This window comes from Marmota flaviventris, chromosome 18 (assembly GCF_047511675.1).
Source record: "Marmota flaviventris isolate mMarFla1 chromosome 18, mMarFla1.hap1, whole genome shotgun sequence".
Taxonomy (NCBI): domain Eukaryota; kingdom Metazoa; phylum Chordata; class Mammalia; order Rodentia; family Sciuridae; genus Marmota; species Marmota flaviventris.
The window spans coordinates 7,672,723-7,696,124 of NC_092515.1; the positions used below are offsets into that span (position 1 = coordinate 7,672,723).

At 52.4% G+C, this 23,402-nt stretch overlaps 1 protein-coding gene across 4 annotated transcripts in view; it reads left to right on the plus strand.

Annotated features, from left to right (window-relative positions):
- The window catches only part of Pla2g4c (phospholipase A2 group IVC), a 31,071-nt gene that overhangs the window by 1,663 nt on the left and 6,006 nt on the right, over window positions 1-23,402 (plus strand). The window contains exons 1-14 of one of the 4 annotated variants that reach the window (XR_003580453.2): window positions 778-871; window positions 1,892-2,084; window positions 3,536-3,647; window positions 3,850-3,986; window positions 7,765-7,957; window positions 10,735-10,855; window positions 11,886-12,026; window positions 13,587-13,640; window positions 14,876-14,929; window positions 16,251-16,385; window positions 17,432-17,581; window positions 18,131-18,226; window positions 19,414-19,568; window positions 22,808-22,979. Coding sequence is in view for 3 of the 4 variants with exons in the window: in XM_027920325.2 (XP_027776126.2) it covers window positions 2,038-2,084; window positions 3,536-3,647; window positions 3,850-3,986; window positions 7,765-7,957; window positions 10,735-10,855; window positions 11,886-12,026; window positions 13,587-13,640; window positions 14,876-14,929; window positions 16,251-16,385; window positions 17,432-17,581; window positions 18,131-18,226; window positions 19,414-19,568; window positions 22,808-22,979 (1,567 nt within the window). In the remaining variant the exon portion in view is untranslated. Of the gene's footprint in view, window positions 1-777; window positions 872-1,891; window positions 2,085-3,535; window positions 3,648-3,849; window positions 3,987-7,764; window positions 7,958-10,734; window positions 10,856-11,885; window positions 12,027-13,586; window positions 13,641-14,875; window positions 14,930-16,250; window positions 16,386-17,431; window positions 17,582-18,130; window positions 18,227-19,413; window positions 19,569-22,807; window positions 22,980-23,402 lie in introns of those variants that run through there. The other 3 variants (XM_027920324.2, XM_027920327.2, XM_027920325.2) reach the window with 3 other exon arrangements.

Consider the following 23,402-nt stretch of genomic DNA (forward strand, 5'->3'; position numbering starts at 1 on the left):
CTAAATAAAATACAAAATAGGGCTGGGGAAGTGGCTCAGTGGTTGAGTACCCTGAGTTCAATCTCCAGTACCCCCTGCCCTCAAAAAAGAAGTGCTTTTATAGGTTGTGGATTTTTTTTTTTTTTGTTACCAGGGATTGAACTCGGGCACTAGACCACTGAGTCACATCCGCAGCTCTATTTTGTATTTTATTTAGAGACAGAGTCTCACTGAGTGGCTAGTGCCTCACTTTTCCTGAGGCTGGCTTTGAACTCGTGATCCTCCTGCCTCAGCCTCCCAAGCCACTGTGATTACAGGCCAGTCTGAGCAACTCAGAGTAACCCTGTCTTAAACAAATAAATAAATCAAAGTGCTGGGGAGGCCCATGAGTTTAATCTCTAGGACAGTGAAACAAAAAAATAATAATATCTATTTTTCAGTGATACTCAGTAAATCTGCGAGAAGAAAAGATTACTGGCAGCAAAACATGAGCAAATATCTGAGAGAATTCTGAAAAACAAGAGGAATTGGGGGTGTGGATGGGGACATGGAGTTTGCCCTGTAAGAGAGTTAAAATACATAGCAATTATTTTACAGTACGACACTGTCCTGAGTGCTTAGAGTTCCAAGTGGTTTCAGAATCTATTTTAATTGTAGGTTGGGCTTTTTCAAGTCAGCCTGGAGGCAGTTTCCAAGGGTACACCACACCCAAGTGACCCAGGCAGGTGGCCAAAGATAAAGGCCTTTCTCCTGCCTGATTGGCTGGGCTCTGGCTTCCTCTTGGCTCCTTTAAATGTGGGGTTCAGGCATTTCCCTTGTCCTTGCTTAGCACTGCTGGTTGCTGTTCTCTCCACTCTACTGAGCTCAGGATCTGCTGGGCACCCTACAATCTGTAAGTAGCCAAAACTTAAACTTTCCCCTTGTGATTATGTCATGGAAGCCAGCCAGCAAACCCACCCTGAAGGGTGGGTCCCCCTGGGACGAGCTTACAGATAAGTGATGGAAAACTCGGAAGAATTTCATTCTTAAAAGGCACTAGCACAGGAACAGATCAACTGTTAAACAGAATTTCAAAATATTAAGCCAAGTTTTAAACATTCTACATGGCGTATGGGAGCCCTGTCACCCTGCTAGTCCCCAACCGTTAGTCCCCAACTCCCCTGGTAATTCCTTCCACACAGTTGATTTTACCCACAGAATTTTGTCTTTTTTTCATCCAGTTCCTGCCATGGAGGAGGAGGGTGTTCAGTGGATAAAAGGACACAGGGAGGCTGGCAGTGACCCATATGGTGACCCACTGCCAAGGTCTCTCACAGCTGGTATCTTAGCAGGACATGCAGGGACATGAGATGTCTTCACAGGGGCCTTTCACACAAAAGGGACTTCAGGATTAGGACAAGGCCAGGACTGATGGGGGGGTCAGCCAGCTGATTTTGCAACGCTGGGGTGTGTGGTCTCACCAAGTCGCCCACCCTGCTCACCAGGGAGTGACAGTCTCCTGTACCTCCAGGTAGATGGTGGACAGATGTGGGAGCACAATGACAGTAGACCCGGGATGTGTGTGGGCCGCGCTCCAGGTGGGCAATGGCTACAGAAATGACAGGTGTGCTCAAGACACACCTTGGCCCCAGGCTTAGCTTCATCCTGGGAATGTCCATGTTACTGTAGATGGTTTGAGGGGACCTCTGTCCTGTGGGTTGAGGAACAGGCCATTAACTGACAAGAACACACTCGGCCCAAAGCCAGGGAGCCCGATGACAGTTCCTCCAAAGAGCTTTCAGCAAATTTGCCAGAGGACTGAGTTACCCTCTCTCCCTCCCGCCACCCACCCCAGGTCTTTGCTGGGTACTGGGATGTTGGTTAGGCAACGAAGCACGCAGGGAGGATAGCTCCAGGATCTGATCTGTTCTAGGGAACCCTCATCTGGAATCGTCCCCCCCAGCTAGAGGTCCCTCCAGAACCCAAACCGTCTTCTTCAACCTGTTGCCAAACGGGAAGTGGGCGTGCGGCGATCAAGGAAAACATTTCAAATAAAATAGATAGAGGCCATTACACAAGATGAGCTGCGGGCAGCCCTGCACATCATCCTCACACAATGAAAACAGGTGAGTCACATGCAATTTAATGCTTTGTAACTGTACTGTAAAAAGTAGATGGAAATAGGTGGCGGGTGTTAATTGTTTTGTCTACTTAGTTTTTTATTGCACAAAAATACAGGCGCCATAAAATTGCCCCTTGAAGCCATTTTAAAGTGAATCATCTGGTGACACTGAGAACATACCAATGTGGTCCAACCACCGCCTCCACCTCACTCTGGCCATTTTTGAAGCTGAGTCTGTACCATGGAGTGTCACTCATTGCTCTCCATCCCAACCCTGGCACCTATGGGCGGCTTCCTGTCTCTGGATCTGCCTGTACAGGTGGATCAAGCAGGATCTGGCCCTTGCCTGCGGTGGTGTTTCCAACCTGGGCCACAGGTTCTTCAGGGCTGAGCCATGTCTCCACGTGTGGCTGGAACTCACTATGCTCAGTTGTTGTCACTTGGTAGACTTTTGGGTTGTGTTCCTCTGTCAGTTGTTACAAGAAGTGCTGCTGTGAACGCGGGTACACACTTTTTTCAGGAACGCCTGTTTCCAGGTCTTTTCACTGTGCACCTGGGAATGAAGCTGCTGGACCATGTGGCAATTCTGTTCGACACTGGGGGCTGCTAAGCTGTTTCCACTGTGGCTGCACCTTGCCCTTTCTTTCTTTCTTTGGTACCAGGAATTGAACTCTGGGGCACTCGACCCACATCCCAGTCCTATTTTGTATTTTCTTTAGAGACAGGGTCTCACTGAGTTGCTTAGCGCCTTGCTTTTGCTGACTGGCTTTGAACTTGCAATCTGCCTGCCTCAGCCTCCAGAGCCCCTGGGATTTCAGGGGTGCATCACCATGCCTAGCCATGCTATTAATCTTAATAATCTACTGAAGAATTCCCTTGGTATCCACAAGGGACTGGTTCCAGGACCACCATCAACCCCCCAAAATCCCTGGATGTTCCAATATAGTTTATGAAATATAATATAATTAATAATAATATAATGTAATCATAATACAAAACGGTGTAGTGTTGGTACATAACCTGAGCACACCTTCGCGTGGACAGTAAATCATCCCCAATGACTCCAAAGCCTGATACAATGTAAATGCTGTCACCTTGTATCTTCAGGGAATAATGGCAAGAAAAACGTATATACATCCTCAGTTTCCCCTGTGTCTGACCTGAGGTTGGTGGAATTTGCAGACGTGGAGCCTGCCGATGCTGAGGGCTAATTGAATTTATACTCATTTGATCAAAAATATTGTAATTGTAGCGAGTCATCCCTGAGAGAGCTGCGGTTCTTTGTTCTGCCTGTTCCATGTGCTCTCTGCACCTTTGCTCCATCACCTCCCGGCTGGTGGCTGGTGGCTGGTGGCTACCTGCGGCCGGCGTCATGCTGGATAAACTGGATAGTTTTATTCATTTTCTCTCAGGGCGAAGCTTCTCAAGTGTTTTGTTCCTTTTCCTCCCTGTCAGCTCTGGGGTTTTCATCATCCCCGGGCTCCAGGAAGAAGAGAGGGTGGCGGTGCAGAAACGCAGCCACCAGGTGCTGAGGGCTCTACATGGACTGTGCATCCAGGCAGAGCAGGTGAGGACAGGGAGGCTCCCGGGCCCACGATGCCCCTGTGCAGGGTTCTGGGGTGCCTCTCAGCCCCGCGGGGCAGGGGCGGAAATAGGAGGACACCCACCTGCACCTCCACAGTGGTGGCAACAGACACAGGTTACCCCTGCCCAAGGGACAGCCTCGTCCCCAGGCGCAGACCCTCTAACTGGCCTTTCCTGATGCCCAGGCTCCAGTCATCGCTGTGTTGTGCTCTGGCGGAGGGCTGCGCGCCCACATCGCCTGCCTCGGGGTCCTGAGCGAGCTGAGGCGACACGGGATGCTGGATGTCGTCACTTACCTCGCGGGTGTCTCAGGGTCCACTTGGTGAGTTGGCTGCACTTCCGATTGGTCAGGAGGGTGAAGAAGGTTTTCCCTTCTGATAACTAAATGTGTGCTGTCTTTTCTTTTTCTGTTTTTTTTTTTTAACCCATTAAGTCACAAGTTTTCAGTTTTGTAAAAATTCGATATATTTTGCCCTGGTGTATTAAAATAGGTTGGAAATAAAATTTAGATTGTATGTATTATTATTATAATTATACACAATCATTTTTATTATATAATTAGTAGATATGTTGTGTATTATATGCTATACTAAGGTTTTTTTTTTTTTAAATGCCACGAATCTAACCCAGGGGAGCTCAAATACTGAGCCATATCCCCAGCCCTTTTTATTATTTAAAGACAAGATCTCACTGAGTTGCTTAGGGCCTCACTAAGTTGCTGAGGCTGGCTTTGAACTTGAGATCCTCTCACCTCAGCCTCCTGAGTGGCTGGGATTACAGATGTGTGCCATGGCACTCAGCTCTCTTTAAGTTTTTATGCGTGTTTGACATCTGGGAAGCTGGGACTCACTGGGTTAAGTGTCAGATAATAATGATATGTCTGCATGCGGTGCAGTGTGACGCTTTGGTACTTGGGTGCATTGTGTGATTATCCCTCAGGATGCTTAGATCATCCACCCGTCTCCAATATGCATCAATTCTGCTGGTTGAGAACATTTCCAGTCCTCTCTCCTGGCTATTTTGAATGACACAATACAGTCTCGCTGCCTGGACCCCCCTGTGTGATGGAACACCAGGACTCACTCCTCTCTGGCAGTAACTCTTTCCTGTTACCAGCCTCTGCCCAGTCCCTGCCTCCCCACCCTCCCACTCTCTGGTGACCACTGTCCTGATGTTTCCTGCGCTCTTCCCCAAGCCTCCATCACCACTGGGTGTCCCACGAATTGCGTGCATTCTGACATTGTCTACCCAGAGTGGCGTGGGATCCCATCAGCAAAAGGGGCTGAGCCCCACAGGACTGGCTCCATGTCACACACCAAGTTCTGCGCCACCAGGACTTCTGAGGGACTGGCTATAAATTCCCATGACCTCCTCCTTGGGTTCCACAATTTCCTAGGACAGCTCCCAGAGCTCAGGAACAACTTTGCTTCCATTTACAAGTTATTGTGAAGCAGAGAACTTAGGAACAGCCAGAGGAAGAGGTGCACAGGGCAGGGGCTGGGGGCCGGGGAGCACCATGCCCTCCGAGCACACTCTCTCCCTGCATCTCCATGAGTTCCCCAGCCCAGGAGGTCTCTGAACCCTGTGGTTTAGGGTTTATGGAGGTTTCATCACAGAGACATGATTGATGAAATTATTGCCCATTGGGGATTGAACCCAATATCCAGCCCCTCTTGTCCCCAGCCCTGGAGGTGTGGATCTGGGCTGAAAGTTCCAAGCTTTGGTCTTCCTGGTGACCAGTCCCATCCTGAAGCTGTTAGAAGCCCTGGGCCAAGAGTCATTTCATTAGAACAGAAGGGACAACTTTGTTCTTGTCATCAGGAACTCCCAAGGGCATTAGGGGCTCTGTGCCAGCAATAGGCCACAAACACTGAACTGCTTCCCTGGACCACAGAAGGCCTGGGACAAGCAGTGTGGTAAGTGCCTGTGATGAACCTTCACGTCCATGAGTGGTTTTACGCTTCAGGTGGATGAGACGAATACAGTTGCTCGAGACTCCCCTGCCTTTATGACAGAGCACTGCATTAGGTCTGGGGGACTTGCTCACTCTGGAGGCCCCAGATGGCAGGGATGAAGGGGACTCAGAGCATGCTCCTATGCCCAGGGCAGACCTTCGTCCACGTGGGCACGTTTTCCGTGCGGGAGGTGAAGCTGGACTGGCTGGGGGCTGAGTGAGAGAGGAGGTTAATGACGGATGGCAAGAACCAGGGTGAAGAACAGGGACACAGAGCTCAGGGGCGAGGCTGGTCCTGCCTCTCACACCTAAGAGCCCCAGGTTCCCAGCCACAGGGCACAGGGCTTAGCCGAACTGCCCTGTGGCTACCCCCAGGTAGCGCTGCTGCCCCAGGAGAGGCAACATCTCCTTCAGGGTGCAGGTGCTGCAGCCTGTGGGTGGGAGGAAGCCTTAAATTCCTGGAGCTGTCCTTTGTGAGCTGTTATGCGCCCCATGTCACCTCCTTGGGCCTTGGTTTCCACAAATGTCAGAGAGGTTAACAGGCTTGAGGGCTGTGGTAAACAAGGTGACAATGGTAAGCAATGCATCCCATAGAAACACAGCCTAAGCTGCACCTTTTATTTAAATTTTCAAGCCGGGTGCAGTGGTGCCAAGCCTATAGTCCCAGTACTAGTGAGGCTGAAGTAGGAGGATCACTTAGAGTCCAGGAGTTGGAGACCAGATTGGGCAACCCAGGGAGACCCTGTTTGAAAAAATAGTATTAAGCTGGGCATGGTAGCACACATCTGTGACACAGCGACTCTGGAGGCTGAGGCAAGAGGTTTGCAAGTTCGAGGCCAGCCTCAGCAACTTCATGAGGCCCTCTCTCAAAATAAAGATGAAAAGGACTTGGGATGTGGCTCAGTGGTAAAGGGTTCCTGGATTCAATTCCCAGGACAATAAATTAATTAATAACAATAAAATTTTCTAGTAGCGTTGTTTGAAAGAGCTGTAACAAACTGTAACAGTGTGTCTTCTTTTTAACCCAACACTTCTGAGACCTTAGTGGTCTGGCAGGAGGTCAGTACAAATACTAGTAAGCAGATTTTTCTTTCCTCTCTCAGACTCTCTTTGAGAGTTGTGCACAGTTCACACTCAGCACTTTCCAGTGCGGAAACTCGAGCCCTGTTGGAAGTGACCGTGAATGTGCAGCTGAGAAGCAGTGTTCCAGACCCACCTCTTTCCAAAGGTGCTTCCGCTTCCCAGGAACCAAGGGGAATTTAAATTGGAAAAATTAATTCAACTTGGGGCTGGGGTTGTGGCTCAGTGACAGAGCGCTTGCCTGGCACATGTGATATACTGGGCTCAATCCTCAGCATCACATAAAAATAGATTTAAAAAAGGCATCATGTCCATCTATAACTAATATGTATATTAAAAATTTTTTAAAAAGCTAATTAAAATTAAGTACAATTGAGAATCCAATTCTTAAGTCACAGTTGTCATGTTTCAAGGGCTCAAGAGCTGCGTGTGGCTGTGCTGAGCAGTTGGACAGGGCCAGGTTGGGCAGCACTCAGGAAGTAGAATACGAACAGCAAAACTATTTATTGACTGAACAAATGGATGTCAAGTCTCCTTACTAGGAATGGTCAGGTGTTCCTCCTTGGAAAAGTCTACCTATCTGGGCTGGTTCTCAGCGTGATGCTCTCAGGCACGCTACAGAAGATAATGGGAAGGTGGTCGACTATATGGAAACAATCCAGTTCTACTTCACATTACCTGTGTGATCTTGCAGAAGTTGCTTAATCTCTCTGTGCCTCCGTGTCTTCCTCTGTGAATTGAAGATAATCATATTACTTTTTGTTGGTTTGTTATAAATATCTACAGATAACACCTGTGACAGTCGCCTATCAACTCTTGATAAATGTTAGTCTGAAAAACGCTATTTGGCTCTCATCAATCGCTTCTGTCTTGCTCTCATTTTCCTGTCTATAAAATGGAACTATCACCCCAGAGGCTGTTTGAAGCCTCCCTTGAGCTTTATGTTCTGCAGTCTTACTTATGTCTCCCAGGAAAGGAGGCCTGCGGGGCTGACGAAGGCCCTCCCAGCCCTCTTGGTCCACAGTCAGGCCCTCCACACAGCCTAGCCTGCTTCCTCTATCCCCAGGGCAATGTCTTCATTTTATGCCAAGGACGGGAACTTGGAAGACATCGAGGCCGAACTGAAACGTCGATTTGACCAGAGGGAGTGGGACAGGCACAGTAGCCTGCAGGAAGCCGTCTGGTCAGCGAAGACGTTGAAGAATTACTCTCTGACTGACTTTTGGGCCTACTTGGTCGTCTCCAAACAAACCCGAGAAGTAAGTCACCCCCAGAGGAGGACCTGGGGCTTCAGGGGTAGGACTAGGGAAGATCTTGGCCAACATGTCCCTTTACACCTTTTAAGGCTTTCAGCCTCCAGATCTGGGTGCCTAGCTCTTGCCTCAAGGCTGAAAGATATTGCTCTGGTTGCAGGTAGAAGAATCAGACTCTGATTCATTTATGCCAAGAATAAAGTAACCTGCTCTCTAGGAAAGATCCCAGGGTGTCTGAGGGCAGCAGGGACCCAAGTTGACTTTCTCTCCTCTGTCCCTGGCTGAGTGCGGGCAGATTGATTTTTCAGCTTCTCCATGAACTTAGTAGAACATGTTTTCCCAGCCCCACAGCAGCCGGGTGTTCACCTCCAGAGCCTCCAACCCCGGGACTGAGCCCCTTGTTGCCTGAAGACACCACCCGGTCATCTGGAGTCAGGGCAGATGCTACCTAGGGTCCAAATGTCCATGGTGCCACGGCGACCTCCATGTGGGGTGCAGTTCTCAGAGCAGGAGTGTTAGGGTGACCATGGGGTGGGAGCCCCAAATGAGGTGGTCCTCCAATGGACTCCTGTTTTTACCTGCTGGGTTGGGCTAACACTGTCCCCTTCTTAGACATTGGAGCAAGGGATAGAGAAAGCCTGCACTATGGGATGGTGGCTGAAAAGACTTGTGGGAATAGGATTCTTGCCAGAGTGTCACCTGGGGGACAGGTGTGCCTGAGCAATGACAGAGGGGACCTGTAATAGAGTGAGAATGGAGTCGGGATCTCTCTCTCTCTCTGTCTCTCTCTCTCATAGTTTAATCTGCTGCTTTTAAGCTTCACTGAGATGTAATTGATATACACAATATTGGACCTGCATGCGTGTTTAACGTGTACATCTAGATGAGTTTGGACAATTGTATGTACTGTGACGCCATTGTCACAATTCAAGGTACAAACGTATCCGTCTCCTCCTAAGACCTCTGTGCTCCGAGGTGCTGGTGTCAGAGGTGCAGGTCAGGGCTCGTCATGGGCCGGTCCCTGGGATTGCACCTGCTGAACTGAGCCAGGTACAGGAGGATCCAGGCCGCATGGCTCCACTTCCGGGAGGCCTCGGGGACAGTCAAACTGTCATCGGCATGTTGGAAATATCAGGGGTCCTGCAACCCCGGAAGTCAATAAGGAACATTCGGGGGCTCATCAGCTCTGTCAGCAGGGCAAGATTTTTTTTCCATGTGCAGAAGGACGCACAGCGATTAAGACCAAAGCAGGCGCACAGAGCAGGCTGTCTGCTGGGCTTTGTCCCTGAGGCAAGGGCACCGGCTTGTTGCCCCTAGGGTGGGGCTGACAGCAAACTTTGGCTCCAACAGCTATTAGGAGAGAGGGCACTTGACCACTAGGCATTAGCATCCGTTGAAATGACCATTGGGTTATTTAAACAAATATATCTTTAGTTGTCCCCACCTCCTTTTGTCCCTTGTGGTAGGAAAGTCCCCCTGGGTGGAGCGCCTTTTGGCACATATACCTTTAGCTCTGAGGGCCAGGTGGCCCCTTCCTTCTCACCACCTGTCTGTCAAGATGCTGTGCATTTTGACCTTCTGTTGTTACCTTCTTGTAACTTTCCACTCTGCTCTCCCCTCCAGCTGCCTCTCCTACATCCAAAGTCATTTTACATTTAAAGTTAAATACTGTATTTTGAAAGTGGACCATGGAGATTTTCTATTTCTCATAAACCAAGGCTGGAACAGTGGCTGCAGGACCTGGGGCAGAGGGGAGGCAGAAATGGGAGCCTGTTGCTCAAAGGATATAAAGTTTCAGTTATGTGAGGCGAGTCAGCCCTGGAGATCCACTGTACAGCGTAGGATCTGCCATTAACAGAACGGCACTGTACCCTCTGAACTCTGTTACAAGCCTGGTGTGGTGGCAGAAGCCTGTAATCACAGTGATTGTGGAGGCTGAGGCCTTCAGAAGGATGGCAAGTTCAAGGCCAGCCTCAGCAACTCAACAACCGTATCTCAAAATAACAATATAAAAAGGATTGCAGATGTGCTCGGTGGTGAAGCAGCCCTGGGTTCAATTCCCAGATACTCCCCTCCAAAATAATATGTTATGAGGCAGACTGTTCCTCCCCCAGTGTGAGCGTTTGAGAAGTTGTGGACACAGGCCCTGTCACCCCTGTCCATGGCTGTTGCCCTCGCAGGTGTATGCAATGTGGGAACTGTGTGGAGGCCCCTTCAGGGATCCCACATGGGGCAAATCCTTGCTCCCACCTGGTTGCACTCCTGCTGTTCCCAAGGGATTTCCCAACTAAATGTGTGCTTTCAATTCCTGGCCACGCGTGTTGCTGGAACCCCACAAGGACAGACACAGGAAGCCTTGCGTTTGCCCCGCTGATCTTCATCTTGTAAGATGGTTAAACACCCAGGCTTTGTGGTCAGACGGTGGGTGTGGAGACCAAGCAGGGCAGTCCACCCCCAGCATTGGACCTCGTGACCACACCAAGCCACCTGCACAAGGTTCAGGGGCAGGGCCAAGGCACACAGGTCAGGCTGCAGTTGATCCTCCCGGGGGCACCCAGGAAAGAGGTGCAGAAAAGATGACGCTTGTGTTTAGAGTCATCCACCGAACGAACACCTGTTGTACACTGAGAGTCGTTTGTTGAAATGGGTTTCCAAAGATGAAAGGGGAGAACGGACATTCCAGCCCAGAGTGACTGTGCAGGGAGGTCCCCATAATGGGAGGAGCCGTGAGGCCAGCCAGGCACCCTCTGCCCTCCAGTCAACCTCGGTACTTTTCCTCCAAGCTGCAGGGCTCTCATTTGTCCAGCATGAAGACGCTTGTGGACGAGGGGACGATGCCATACCCGATATTTGCAGCCATTGACAATGACCTCCACTCTGCCTGGCAGAAGGAAAAAAACCAGAGTAAGCCAAACATCGGAGGGAGGGGGAGGTTGGGGGTCCGAAGGCACAGGGTGAAATGCCAGGAAGCGCCTCGGACCTTCCCTCTGGGGAGCCCCGGGGGAGCAAGGGCTCCTCGGAGGGCAGCCAGGACCGGGCACTCAGGGAGAGGGGGGTCCTAGAAGCCACTTGAGGGCACACGCTGGCTGGCTGTGGGTCAGACAGTCCTAACAGGGGCACTGGAGGGCCCGAGCAGGGGGTGGCTCTTCCCTTTCACACCGCGTCTTCCTCCTGGGACCAGGTGCTATGGCTTTCCAGAAGTTCCAATTTAGACCCTGAGATGGAGACCTCCTGACCCAGCTCCCTGAGCAGAACACGCCTCTGTCCACGCAGCAAACACGCCTGATTTCTCCCACCCGGGCGGAGTTCCTGTGCGGGACATCTCCTGGCCTCTCCAGGCTCAGTGGTCCCCAGGGCCGCTGCTCGGTCTCTCTCCTCCCAATGTGGAGCCTGTGTTGTTTCCCCACCGAGGGGTGGAGCCCGTCCTTCCAGAAGGCCCTCCAGCCCAGTCCTTCCCAAGACATCAAAACTGCCTCTCCTCCCCAGAGTCCACGGCCCTCCTCACCACATCCTGGACAGGGTCTCACATCACCTCCTTCCCTGGCTGCCTAGTGGAAGTTTCCAGAACAAAAATCTGATGGTGTGGTTTCCCTCCATGGAGTATCCCAGTGACTCCCTGGCATGCGCAGAGAGCCCTCTGTGTCCCAGCGTCTAGACGTCCCTGCGCTCCAGCTCTGACAGCTGGGACTTGCAGCTGGATGATGGGAGTGGGGGCTTGGGAAGGACTGGCAGCAGGATGTCATGGGCATAGGAAGCTGCCTCCAGCAGAATAAGGACTCAAAGCTCTGGGGGCGGGATCCCCACCGAGTCGCTGAGGCCACGCAGTCTGGAGACTGTGTCCTGGTTGACAGTCTGTGTTTCAGAGATTTTTTTCCCCTGAGCACCTACTGTGTTTGGCTCTGTGCTGACCGCTCACCCTGTGCTTCCTCCCCAGAGACCTGGTTTGAGTTCACCCCTCACCACGCTGGCTACCCTGCGCTCAGGGCCTATGTGGCCGCCACCCACTTTGGAAGCCAATTCAAGGGGGGCAGAATGGTCAGACAAGAGCCCGAGCGAGACCTGACCTTCCTGAGAGGTCAGTACCAGGGTCCGACGGGGATGAGCAGATTATAAAGTGGAGGGGAGATGGGAGTGTCCCTCCTGAGGGTTGAGCTCTGCCCAGCGCCTGTGTTCCTGGAAGGAAAAGAAAGGACTTGGGGGCTTCAGGAATGTGCATTCTTACTTCTGGGTCATCTGTGCCTCTCTGAGGCCTCCTTGATGAGACAGCAGATGACCCAGGAGAGGTGGTTTCATGGCAGGGCTCACATAAGCAGCCTGCTGTGTGTGCAAGAAACCCCTGGCCCTTGACGTTCTGAGACTGGCTTATTTCATTTAGCACGATCTTCTCCACTTGCATTTATTCACCAGCAAATGCTACTATTCTTCTCTATGGCTGAGTAAAACTCTCGTGTGTGTGTGTGTGTGTGTGTGTGTGTGTGTCACATTTTCTTTATCCACTTGTCTGTGAGTGGATGGCTGGGTTGGTTCCATGACTTGATTATTGTGGATTATGCTGTTATGAACTTGATGCGCCGATATCACTAGAGTACTCTGGTTTTAGCCCTTTTGGATGGATACTGAGGAGTGGGAGGGCTGATCATGGGGTGGTTTCATTCCTAGTCTTTTGAGGAATCTGTACACTCCTTCCAGTGCAGTTGTACTAATTTGCAGTCTCACTAGTAATTAATGTGTGGACCGTTTCCCCCACATCCTGACAGCATCTATTCTTATTTGTATTTTATTGGTTGGTCCTGGGGATTAAACCCAGGTACTTTACCACTGAGCCACATCCCAGCCCTTTTTATTTTTTTATTTGAGAGGTTTCTCCAAGTTACTGAGGCTGGCTTTGAACTTGCGATCTTCCTGCCTCAGCGTCCGGAGCCACAGGGATTACAGGTGTGCACCACCATATCCAATTTATTACCTGTCTTCTCGATGAGTGCCACTCCTACTAGAGCAAGTTAAAAATCTCAATGTAGTTTTGTTTGCATTTCCTGATTGCCAGGGACGTTGAACCATATATTTGTTGATCATTTGTATTTCTTCTTTTGAGAAAAGTCTGTTTAATTCTTTTATCCATCTGTGGATTGAGTTATTTGGGTTTTTCTTTTTGTGTAGAGTTTTTTGAGTTCTTGTTTTTAAAAAATATTTTATTTTTTAGTTGTAGTTGGACACAATACCTTTATTTTACTTTTATGTGGTGCTGAGAATCGAACCCAGGGCCTTGCACGTGTTAGATGAGCGCTCTACCACTGAGCAACAGCCACAGCCCATTTTTTTGAGTTCTTTATTTTTCCTGGAGATTAATGCTGTCTCTGCTCTATCTGATGCAGGTGGCAAAGATCTCTCCCATTCTGTGAGCTCTATTCGCACTCTCAATCATTTCCTTTGCTTTGCAGCAAATTTTTAATTTGATGCTGTCCTGGTATTTGATTCTCGGTTGTAGGTCTTGAGCGTTAGGTGTCCGGTTGAGGAGGTTGGTGTCTGCACTGGTGGGTCGGGTGCTGATCCTGTGCTTCCTTCTAGCAGATGCAAGGTTTGTGCTCTGTTCCCGGGTCTCTGAGCAACTGTGACTTGACTTCTGTCGTCTCTGTAGGTTTATGGGGAAGTGCTCTAGCCAGCCTTGAAGAAATCAGGAAATTTATTTGGGGTGAGTATTTGGAGAACAGAAGGGTCAAAGCTTCAAGGTATTTTATACAAGGATTTTCACCATACTTTTCCTACACATGGAAGATGAAAGACCTGTGTGTCATTGTCCTCAAAACTGTCTTTCTTGAAATTATTGCCATCTCCTCAGCCTTTATCAGGGGCAGCCAGGGTGATGAGAGTGCAGGCTGCCTTGGAAGAATTGTTTTCCCAGTTTACACGTGCTGTGTGACCTCTAGAAAGTTACTCAATCTCTCTGTGCCTCAGTTTCTGCATCCATAACATGGGGTGGTAATAGGAGCAGTCATGAGGATTCAGTGAGTTTACCCTGCTCAAGCAGTGGGGACAGGGCCAGGTGGATAAAAGCACTGGGAACACCTGCTCTGTCACACAGTCCTTATGATGTTCCTGAGAAGTGGATGCTATAGTCACTGCATTTTGCTGATATCCATGGAGTCACAGGCCAGTGACTTTCCTTGAGTCATTGGCCAGTGAGCATGGATGCAGGGTCCATGGTGGTTCAGATCCAGGTCTGTGCCTGGATCCACGTCCTTGCTATGTCTCGTGTACTCTGGTGACCCAGGAAAGCTGCTTAAGCTGTGACCCAACGTCTCCCTCCTTGAAGTGGAGACCACAGCAATTCCCAGTCTCCTACAGAAGGTGTGAGGTTTAAATGCCTGATGTGTCTAAGATGCCCAGACCAGAGCCGGACACGTAGCTGGACATGGTGGTCCCGTTGGTTGTCTATGGAAGTATCATTCCTGTTGTTAAGAACTCACATCTGAGCCACTGGCCCTTCCCCAAACACCTACTTTTGGTGTCTCCTGTGTGCCAAGCACTGTTCTAGGTGTCCTGCTTGGATGTTCCTTGATGTCTGTGTTCACCACATGTTAGTTAAAGTTGAATGGAGCTGCTGTCCCCTCCAACGGCCCAGCATTGGCCATGGCTGGGGGATGGCTCTGAGTTCCGTGCATCTGGAGGGAGTGCTAGGCTTGCTCCCTGGAAACAGGAGAGTCCTCCGGTTTGGTGTTTGCCAATTTCCGTGGTGTAAATTGGGGATGTCAAGGCAGCGTCTGAGCTCACTGAGGGCGGAGTGGAAGGCAGCTCTGAAGAGCCGCAGCAGGGCCTCGCTGGTGGCAGGCGCTGGCAGGAAGGCCTTCCCGGGAGGCCATCTACATGCGTCTTGGGAGCACTGCGCAGCGCAGCTGGTGACCCTCTCCTGCCTCTGCTCTCTCGCAGACCAGCTGTCCAGCCTGAGAGAAAAGTTCTCACTGATGTACCATCCCATGGAAGGTAAGTACCCCCCTTGTTGTGAGTCCCTGGGGACGCTGGGCATGGGACCCAGCCGCTGACCTCAGGCTTGACCAGTGCTGATCCTTCAGTGCTCGCTGTCCCCCAGGAACCAGCTCCCCGCCAGCTGTGCAGTTGGGGATGGCTGTGTGTCTGTCTCTAGAGTTCATGGGCCAGGAACGGGATCCTCAGTGCAATGGTGTTGGGAGGTGGGGCCCTAAGAAGTCCTTAGGTCACGAGGACTGTGCCTTCACAGGCTGCTTAATGTCACTCTCCCAGGAGTGGCCTCGCCAGTGGGCCTGCTCTTCCCCTCTCCCTCCTGCTGTCTGCCTCCCACCATGGGATGGAGCAGCTCACGGGGTGCCGGCTTCTGGGCCTCCAGAACGCGGGAGATGAGTTCCTGCTCTTTGTAGATGACCCAGCCTGTGGCATTCTGTGAGAGCCGCACAAGACGGGTGACCACCAAAATCAAGAGGCATGTGGTCTAAGTGATGTGCTAAGGCCACAAGCCAGGAGGGGCAGAATCAGAGTCCAGGCCAACACCCTGGAGCGCCAGCACCATGGGCACTGTCCAGTGGGCTCTGGGTGTGTCGAAGGCAGCAAGTGGGATCAGTCCGAGGTGATCGGCAAACTGAGAGGGAAAATATGTCCTATGTGCTAAGAGTCACAAAAGAGAGAGGCTTGACTCCCAGGGAGAGCGCAAAGGAGCACAAGGACGTGGCCCGTGGGGGGAGAGGCCGCACTGTGGGCAGGGCAGGGGAGCCATGCTGCACCAAAGCAGAAGCCCCCACCACTCTGGGCTAAGGTGCCAAGAGCTTCTATTTTGTTCATACAGAAAAGCAGTATGGCTGGGTGTCCCTCCTGGGTGTCCCTCCTGGGTGTCCCTCCTGGGTGTCCCTCCTGGGCCCTCTCTGGCTGCTCCTGGCCAGATGCAGAAACCACCTCAACAAAGCCACTCAGACCTCACCTGATGTTTGCACTGTCCGTATGGGGTCCTGCTCTTGCCTCTGGAAGCAGGAGGGTGGGGTGGGGCAGGGGTGAGGTCCCACCTGGTCCTGAGGGGCTCTGGAGCCCAGCCTGACCCTCAGGCTCTATCCCCCCTGGAGCAAGGGACTGGGCTTCATTCTCCCACACACTCGCACCATAGGGTGGGCCCAGGAGGGGTGTGTGGGCCAGGGCTCTGGGCACCTGGGAGAACCAGTGGGTGGACTGACTGCAGGTGTGACTTCAAGCAAATACGTGGGAGGAGGCGGGACTGAGCCCCCCCCCCCCCCCCCCCCCGGGCGTCAATGTGCTTCTGAGGGTATTTTTTTGCTCTAAACAGGGAGGGCAATCGCTGGGGCAGGCGTGGAAGTGGCGCTCCTGGATTTGGTGATGGCTTACGTCGAAGATCCTAAATCCCCCAACATCCAGGAGAAACTCCGGGGGCTGCAGCAGGAACTGGAGGCGCAGAGGAAGGGTCTGTGCACAGGGATGCGGGAGGGCTGGGTCTCTCTCCTCCTTCACCCTCACAGTCTCCTCTCACAGGGTGGGGGGGGTCGGCAGGGGGCTGAGGCGATGGGGAGCCGCAGGGGAGGAGGGACCTAATGGGGTGCTCTGCCCCTGCCAGTGGCCCTTGTAGAAGAGGCACCCTCGACAGTGGGAATGCTCCCTGTCACTGTGCCAGGCTGGATTCTGCATGTCTGTCAGGTCGCTGCGTTTGGTCTTCACACCAGGCTGTGAAATGGGTGCTCAGGCTAGCCCCACCTCCCAGATGAGAAAACAATGGCACAGAGAGGTTGAGTGACATGTCCAGGGTCACACAGTTTGTGCTGGTGTTGGGACCCAAGCACCCGGACCCCAATGCACATAACAGCCATCCTGAAGGTTAAGAGCCAGAAAAACTGGGCTTTGTAGGAAATCTTCCCATTTTTAAGTGCTGATAACTAATTAGCCTTTGTTTTAGGACATGGCACGAGTTGATCATGTTGGGGATGGGGCTGGGCCCGCGGATTGACGGTTGCCACAAGAGATCCATGGAGTAGGGAATCCATAGATGGGGAAGCGCATGACAGAAGTGCCTCCTCTGTAGCAGGGATGGCGCTAGGTCCCCCTCACAGAGTGTGATGAAGGTTGGGGAGGGGACGCATATGCCCTGCTGAGGCGGCCTGGTTCCTGGGGTGCTCGGCCGGTGTGTGCAGCACTCCCATCTGAAGGGGGGGCTCCACCTACCTTGTGGGTGGGGGGAGGATGGAAGAGGTGAAGGCTTGGGACCAAACCTCAATACTAGAGATACCAGCTTGCAAAGAGGAACAGAGGAGGGGGACAGGGAAGGAGATGGGAAGAAGGAGCCCTTTGGGGGGCAGGGGGAGTGGTGAGGGGCGCTGGGCCAGAAGGGGGTGTGGGGCAGGGGGCCGCCTAGGGTGAGGCCACCAAGAACTGCAGGCGCTGTCAGGCGTCCTCAAAGGGCTGAGTGGACAGCACTATGGCTCTCCTGTGTGACACCTCCTGGGTCTCCTGGGGCAGATGAGTGCCACCACAGCTGGATGACTGAGATAATCCAGAGGTGGACCGAGATCTCCCTGGAAGAGCAGGAGCAGTTCCTGGAATACCTGGCCTATTGCTTCCAGAGGCAAGAGCAGGACCCCATACGGACAGTGCAAACATCAGTGACGGGTGAGTGCCAGGCCGCCAATGCTCCCTGCTCTGTCACCCACCCTCTGCAGGGGCAGCTGCAGGGTCGCCAGATGTCTCCCTCTCTCCCGCTTCCTCACCGCAGCTGCCCAGTAGCACCATCTGCAGCCCAGCCACAGAGGCCTGAGGGACACCCAGGACCACTGGTCTCTGGATACAAGTCAGCTCCGGTGGCCTTTGCAAAAGCCCACGGTCTGGGTGGCTCCAGCAGCAGACACCCATTTTCTTACAGTCCTGGAGGCTGGAGTCAGTCCTAGATCAAGACGCCAGCAGGGTGGCTTCTCCCAGGTCCCTCTCCTAGGCCTGCTCACTGTGCCGTGTGGCCCTGCTTTTCACATGTCCCTGGTGTCCCTTCCCGTCAATGAGGACACATGTCCTCCTGGATGAGCGATCCCCTTACCACCTCATTTGGCCCAATCTTCCTCCTTAAGGCCCCATCTCCACATACAGGGCTTCAGTGTAGACTTTGGGCAGTGGGGACAAAATCCATCTCATAGCCCTCACCCTGGCTCTCTCCGTTCCTCCCTCTAGTTGCATGTTGGGACTATTTTGTTTTTCTGCTTAAAACTGCTATATGCTGCTCCAAGTGGGAATGGGGGACCACCTACAACTTCCTGCATGAACACGGTGAGAAAGCCCCTGTTCTGTCTCCTTGATGCCTATGGGGATGGGATGGGGAGGGACAGGGACCAGGAAATCTCAACTCATCCTTCCCCGGGGGCCGGGGAGAGGCTGGCAGGGCTGGCTGGTCTGAAGCGAGGAACCTCCCCAGGGTGGTGGTCCATGGTGAGGGACCTGTGGCCTGGTGGCTGCATGGAGACATTGTGAAGTCCTCGTCCCTGAGAGCTGATGGTTTTCTCTGGCTCTGAAAAGACACAAACAGCAACATCTCTATTCTTTGTTGGTCAGGCATAGGATCTGGCTGGCATGGACTGTGCTTTCCCAGGCTGAGCCCCACCATGTGGGTAGAAAGAACTCTAGCCCAGAGATGGCTCTGTAAGACTTCAGAAGCTTCTGCTCTTATAACTGAGGAACATCCTTTCCCAGGGCATTGCTGCCCCTGCTCCTGGGAAAGGTCCCAACTCTTGTGATAAGACAACAGTGGGAATCTTTGTGTTCTGGACACTGTTGCCTTTGTACAAATCAAGAAGGTGCCTTCTTCAGGAAAGGAAGGTCCAAATTGTGTCCTCCTTGGTCATTGCTGTGTGTAGCTTCGAAGTTGTCTTGATTCATTTTTTTTTTTTTTTTGGTGCTTTAACAAAATACCTGAGGCTGGGTACTTTAGAAGGAAAAGAGATTTTAACAACTCAAAGTTTGAGAGGTGGAAAGCCCAAGTTCAGGTGACCCCATCTGTTCAGCCTCTGTTGACAGCCTGCTTGGCTGTACCATAACATGCCATAGAATAAAAAAGGGAAATGGCTATGTGCAGGAGAGGTCAAGTATGTGAAGTGGCTTCAATTTATTGCAACTTGCTCTCTCTGGGACTAATAATTCACTCTGTGAGAGCAACATGAATCCCCAAGAGGATGGTGCCTCCAGGTCCTAATAACCTCCCACAAGGCCGGACCTCTTATCAGTCCCTCCACCCTAGCACAGTCACACTGGGGACTAGGCTTCTAGCACAGGAGCCTTTGGGGACCCTGAAACCTTGGCAGTGGTGAACCTTGGCTGGGCATTGGCCCCCTCTCCAGGTGCTCGTGAGGACAGGGCTGCAGCTGCATGGGTGCACCAAGCTGCACAATCTCCATAGGAAGGCCACATTAGGAGAGAGGCTGGCAGGTGAGGACTCACTGTTCTCCTCCTGGGCACCGCAGGTGGCGTCAGAGACCGGGCGATGCACACTCGGGAGCTCTTGCACCTGGTCGATGCAGGATTCGCCATCAACACCCCCTACCCGCTCGTTCTGCCCCCAATTCGGCAAGTTGATCTCATCCTCTCTTTCGACTTCAGCGCGGGGGATCCTTTCCAGGTAAGGGAGGAGCCCTGGGTGGTCCTGGTTGGAGGCCAAGCTCTGAGCTCCGCAGCTAGGAACCCGGATGCAGCTGGGAAGTGGGCGAAGTGGGGTGCTGCAGGCAAATCCACTGGCCCTTGGGTCCTGATGCATTCAGGGTCTGGCGACCCCCAGCCGGCCTCTGAGCTTCTAGATCCAGCCCAGACCTTGCTGGACCCCTCTTTGGGCAGGCGGTTCTAGCACCTTCCGGGTCCCGCCGGACCTGTGCTAGTTTGACTGGGGCCTGCTTCCCCCGTGCGCACATCTCAACCCGAGGCCATTTCTTCCCGTTCATCTTGGCTTCCCGGGGTCTGGCTCTCAGCAGCCCTTGCTGAGTGGGAGAAAACCCAAGCGTGGTTTTCACGGACTGGCCTCGGCAACCAGCTCCTTTCTCCTTTCTCCTTTCTCTGGTGCGCTGCTCGGTTGTCCCGGCTGCCTGCCCGGCTCGGCCGCCTGCAGCGGCTGTTGCACCTCCGTGTGCCTCAGTTCCCTCAAGCGCAAAATGGATTCCTCCTCTCAGGGCTGTTACACAGATTAAATTAATACCTGGAGCGTTCAGCACAGTGCCTGGCACACAGCGGGGGGTTTCGAAACACTGTCTTTAAAATTACACACCGAGAGAACCCTCAGCTTCCCAGGGGGCATGTTTTGGGAAATGCAGTGGGACAGTTTCAGCTTCCTGCCGATGTCTCAGAGGGTCCTTGCAGCAGTTGAGACGGGTAGTCTTGTTCAGACCCACCATGTAGCTTCTCCAGGTGAGCAAGAGATGCAGGTACATGAGATTTTGGAGTCTGCTGCTGCACACAGGGGTGGACACCTGAAGTAACCTTTTTATAGGTCCCAAATAATGGTACAAGGCAGAGTAAGTACAGAAACCAGCAGGGAGTCATTCACCTTCATAGTATGTGCCTTTTTATTTTTGGGGAATTGAGAACTTAACCCAGGGGCACTTTATCACTGAGTCACATCCCCAGCCCTTTTTATTTGGAGACAGGGTCTCACTAAGTTGCTCAGGGCCTTACTAAACTGCTGAGGCTGCCTTCAAATTTGCAATCCTCCTGCCTCGGCCTTCTGTGTAGCTGGGGTTACAGGCATGCGCCACCATGCCTAGTTGTGCTGTTCTTGATACAATCGAAAACACAGTAGGTCTGTTTACCCCAGCATCACCACCAACTCGAGTGCTGCCTTGTGCTACAGCATCATGGCAGCTGTGACAGCAGAGGTGATGGGGACTTTCCAGCTCCATTATCTTCTCAGGAGGCCACTATCAGATGTGTGATCTGTTGTCAACCAAGTGTCACTATATGGTGAGGAACTGCACCTGTCAACACCTGTTGGTACTGGTGAGGTTCTTATTGTGGTACCTGCCACTTAATATGGGGCTTGCAAATGTTTTCTTTAAAAATACAAACACAAGCTGCACACAGCAGTGCACACCTGTAATCCCAGAGGCTTGGGAAGCTGAGGCAGGGGGATCTTGAATTCAAAACCAGCCTCAGCAAAATTGAGGTGCTAAGCAACTCAGTGAGACCCTGTCTCTAAATAAAATACAAAATAGGGCTGGGGATGTGGCTCAGTGGTTGAGTGTCCTCGACTTCAATCCCCAGTACCCCACCAAATGTATACACTTCTGTAATATGCAGTCATACCTCTGCTGTAGTACACTCCAGTATAGCATGCTGCACGCGATGGTGGCCACTCAGTGTGGTATGATATGACGGTGCACACCCATAAAGACACCAGTGGGCATCTCTACAGTGTGGACAGATACCCCTGCCCTCACGGTTGCCAGGGCCAGCCACTCTACCCCTGTCTTCTGCCTTTGCACCTGGGCTAGTCAGGCTTCCAGGTTCCAGGATTTCTTCTGAAATAAAGATCTCCAGACATTGTGGCAAAGGTGGAAAGACCAGGGTCCTGGGAGTCAGTCTCTCAAATCTTCATTGTGTAACCCTGAGCAGTGGGCTCACCCTCCAGGCCTTGGCTTTCTCATCTGCAAAATGGGGATGGCATGACCCATTTTAGTGAAGTCTGCAAAGGCTCCTCACAGTGCCGGGTGCTTAGCTGATCTTCAGTAGAAAGGTTGCTGCTCCCAGGGGGTGCGGAAAGGAGCAGGAGTGCTGATACCAAAACAGCAGCCTGTTAAGGTGGAACTTCAGAGAACATGGCACAAAGCTGCTTGTCACCTTGGTGCCACCAGCAGCCTGTGACAATGAGCACTTCAGATGTGCGCCCTCTGAAGAGAGACGTGCTGCGTGTGAGGCTCCCCCCGGATTTTATTGAGGGGATGAAGACAACAAATATAAAAGACCTTGTCCACCATTTTATATTGATTATCCATGCTTTTGGCATATTGGATCTACTAAAATTTATATTAAAGATAGATTGGCTTGCTTCTTTTTCCTTACTGTTACAGTTTGGACCTTGACTGTCCCCAAGAGCCCTGTGAAGCTCATCTCCAGAGTGGCACACTGGAGGTGGTAGAACCCTTAGGTGGTGGCTCAGTGGTCACTGGTAGTGTGTCCTCACAGGGGATGTGGGGTGCTGGCCCTTCCCCTCTCTCTTGTTGCTCTGTGGCTCAAGATGCAAGTGGTTCTGCTCCCTCCTGCTTCCTACCATGAAGCACTGCCTTGCCACAGGCTCAGAGCCACAGGCCAGTGGATCAGGGGCTGGAACCTCTAAATCCATGGTGCAGAGTAAAACTTTTGCCTTCATAAAATGGTTATTTTGTGTATTTGGTGATAGTAACAGAAAGCCGACCACCACACTTACTTCCAATGCAGCAACTAGACAGTGTCAAAGCACCCTGTAGCTGACCTGCCATCACTAGCAGCAGCACTGGCCTAGGGTGTCTAAGTCACTGTCCATGCCCACTATGAGGTGATAGCATGGTGTCTCTTGTGGTGTTGATGAGATGGGTGTGGACCATGTCATTTGTGGCAGAGCTGAGGTCCAAACCGTCATTTGGTCTCTCTTTTTCTCACCCCCTGAGTCAGTGTGACCAGCCCTTAGGGTCACTCCCAAGCTTGTGAACAGCAGGAACACCATCCCCGGGTGGGCAGCCAAGAGGGGGCGCTTTCTCCTTGTTAGAAGGCATTGCCCCCTCCAAGCCAGCGCCTGCTTGGCCGTGAGTCTGCGCTCCTGGCTGAGGTTCTGTTGGGTCTCTGGGTCCCAGGGGGTTTCTGAGCATTCTGAGACAGGAGCCTATTGCCCTTTGTCAGACCATCAGGGCCACTGCCAAGTACTGCCAGCACCACGGCATCCCCTTCCCCCCAGTGGAGGAGGCTGCGCTCCAGGAGTGGTCTAGAGCACCCAGGAGCTGCCACATCCTGAGAGGGGCGGCTGGGCCCGTGGTGATGCACTTCCCCCTGTTCAACACCGACAACTGCGGAGGTGAGCACTGGTGGGCGGGGTAGGGAGGCACGAGGCTGGCAGCGCTGGGCAGGGCCGGGTCCATCAAAGAGCACCAGGCTTGCCCTTCAATGACTGAGGGACAATGAGTGTGAGCAGGAGGACTGTGCCCTGTCCACCCCCGGGCCTCCTGGAGGGCACTGCCCTCACTGTCTCAGCCTTGGGTGGTTTGCATGCCGCCTCTTCTCTTGGGGGCATTTCTGACCTGCTGCCTGTGCACCCTCTGCCTCCTGGGCACCCTACACATCATCCAGGCTCAGGTGAGCAGGGGGGCATGCAGGGTGGGAGTCCTGCAGGGCCGGGGTGCCACTTCCCACGCCGGGCTCTAGTGGCCTCTGGGCCTCTCCACTCTGCCCTCCAGTGAGAGGCTCACTCGCAGGTAAGGGGCATCCTGCCTTCTTCACT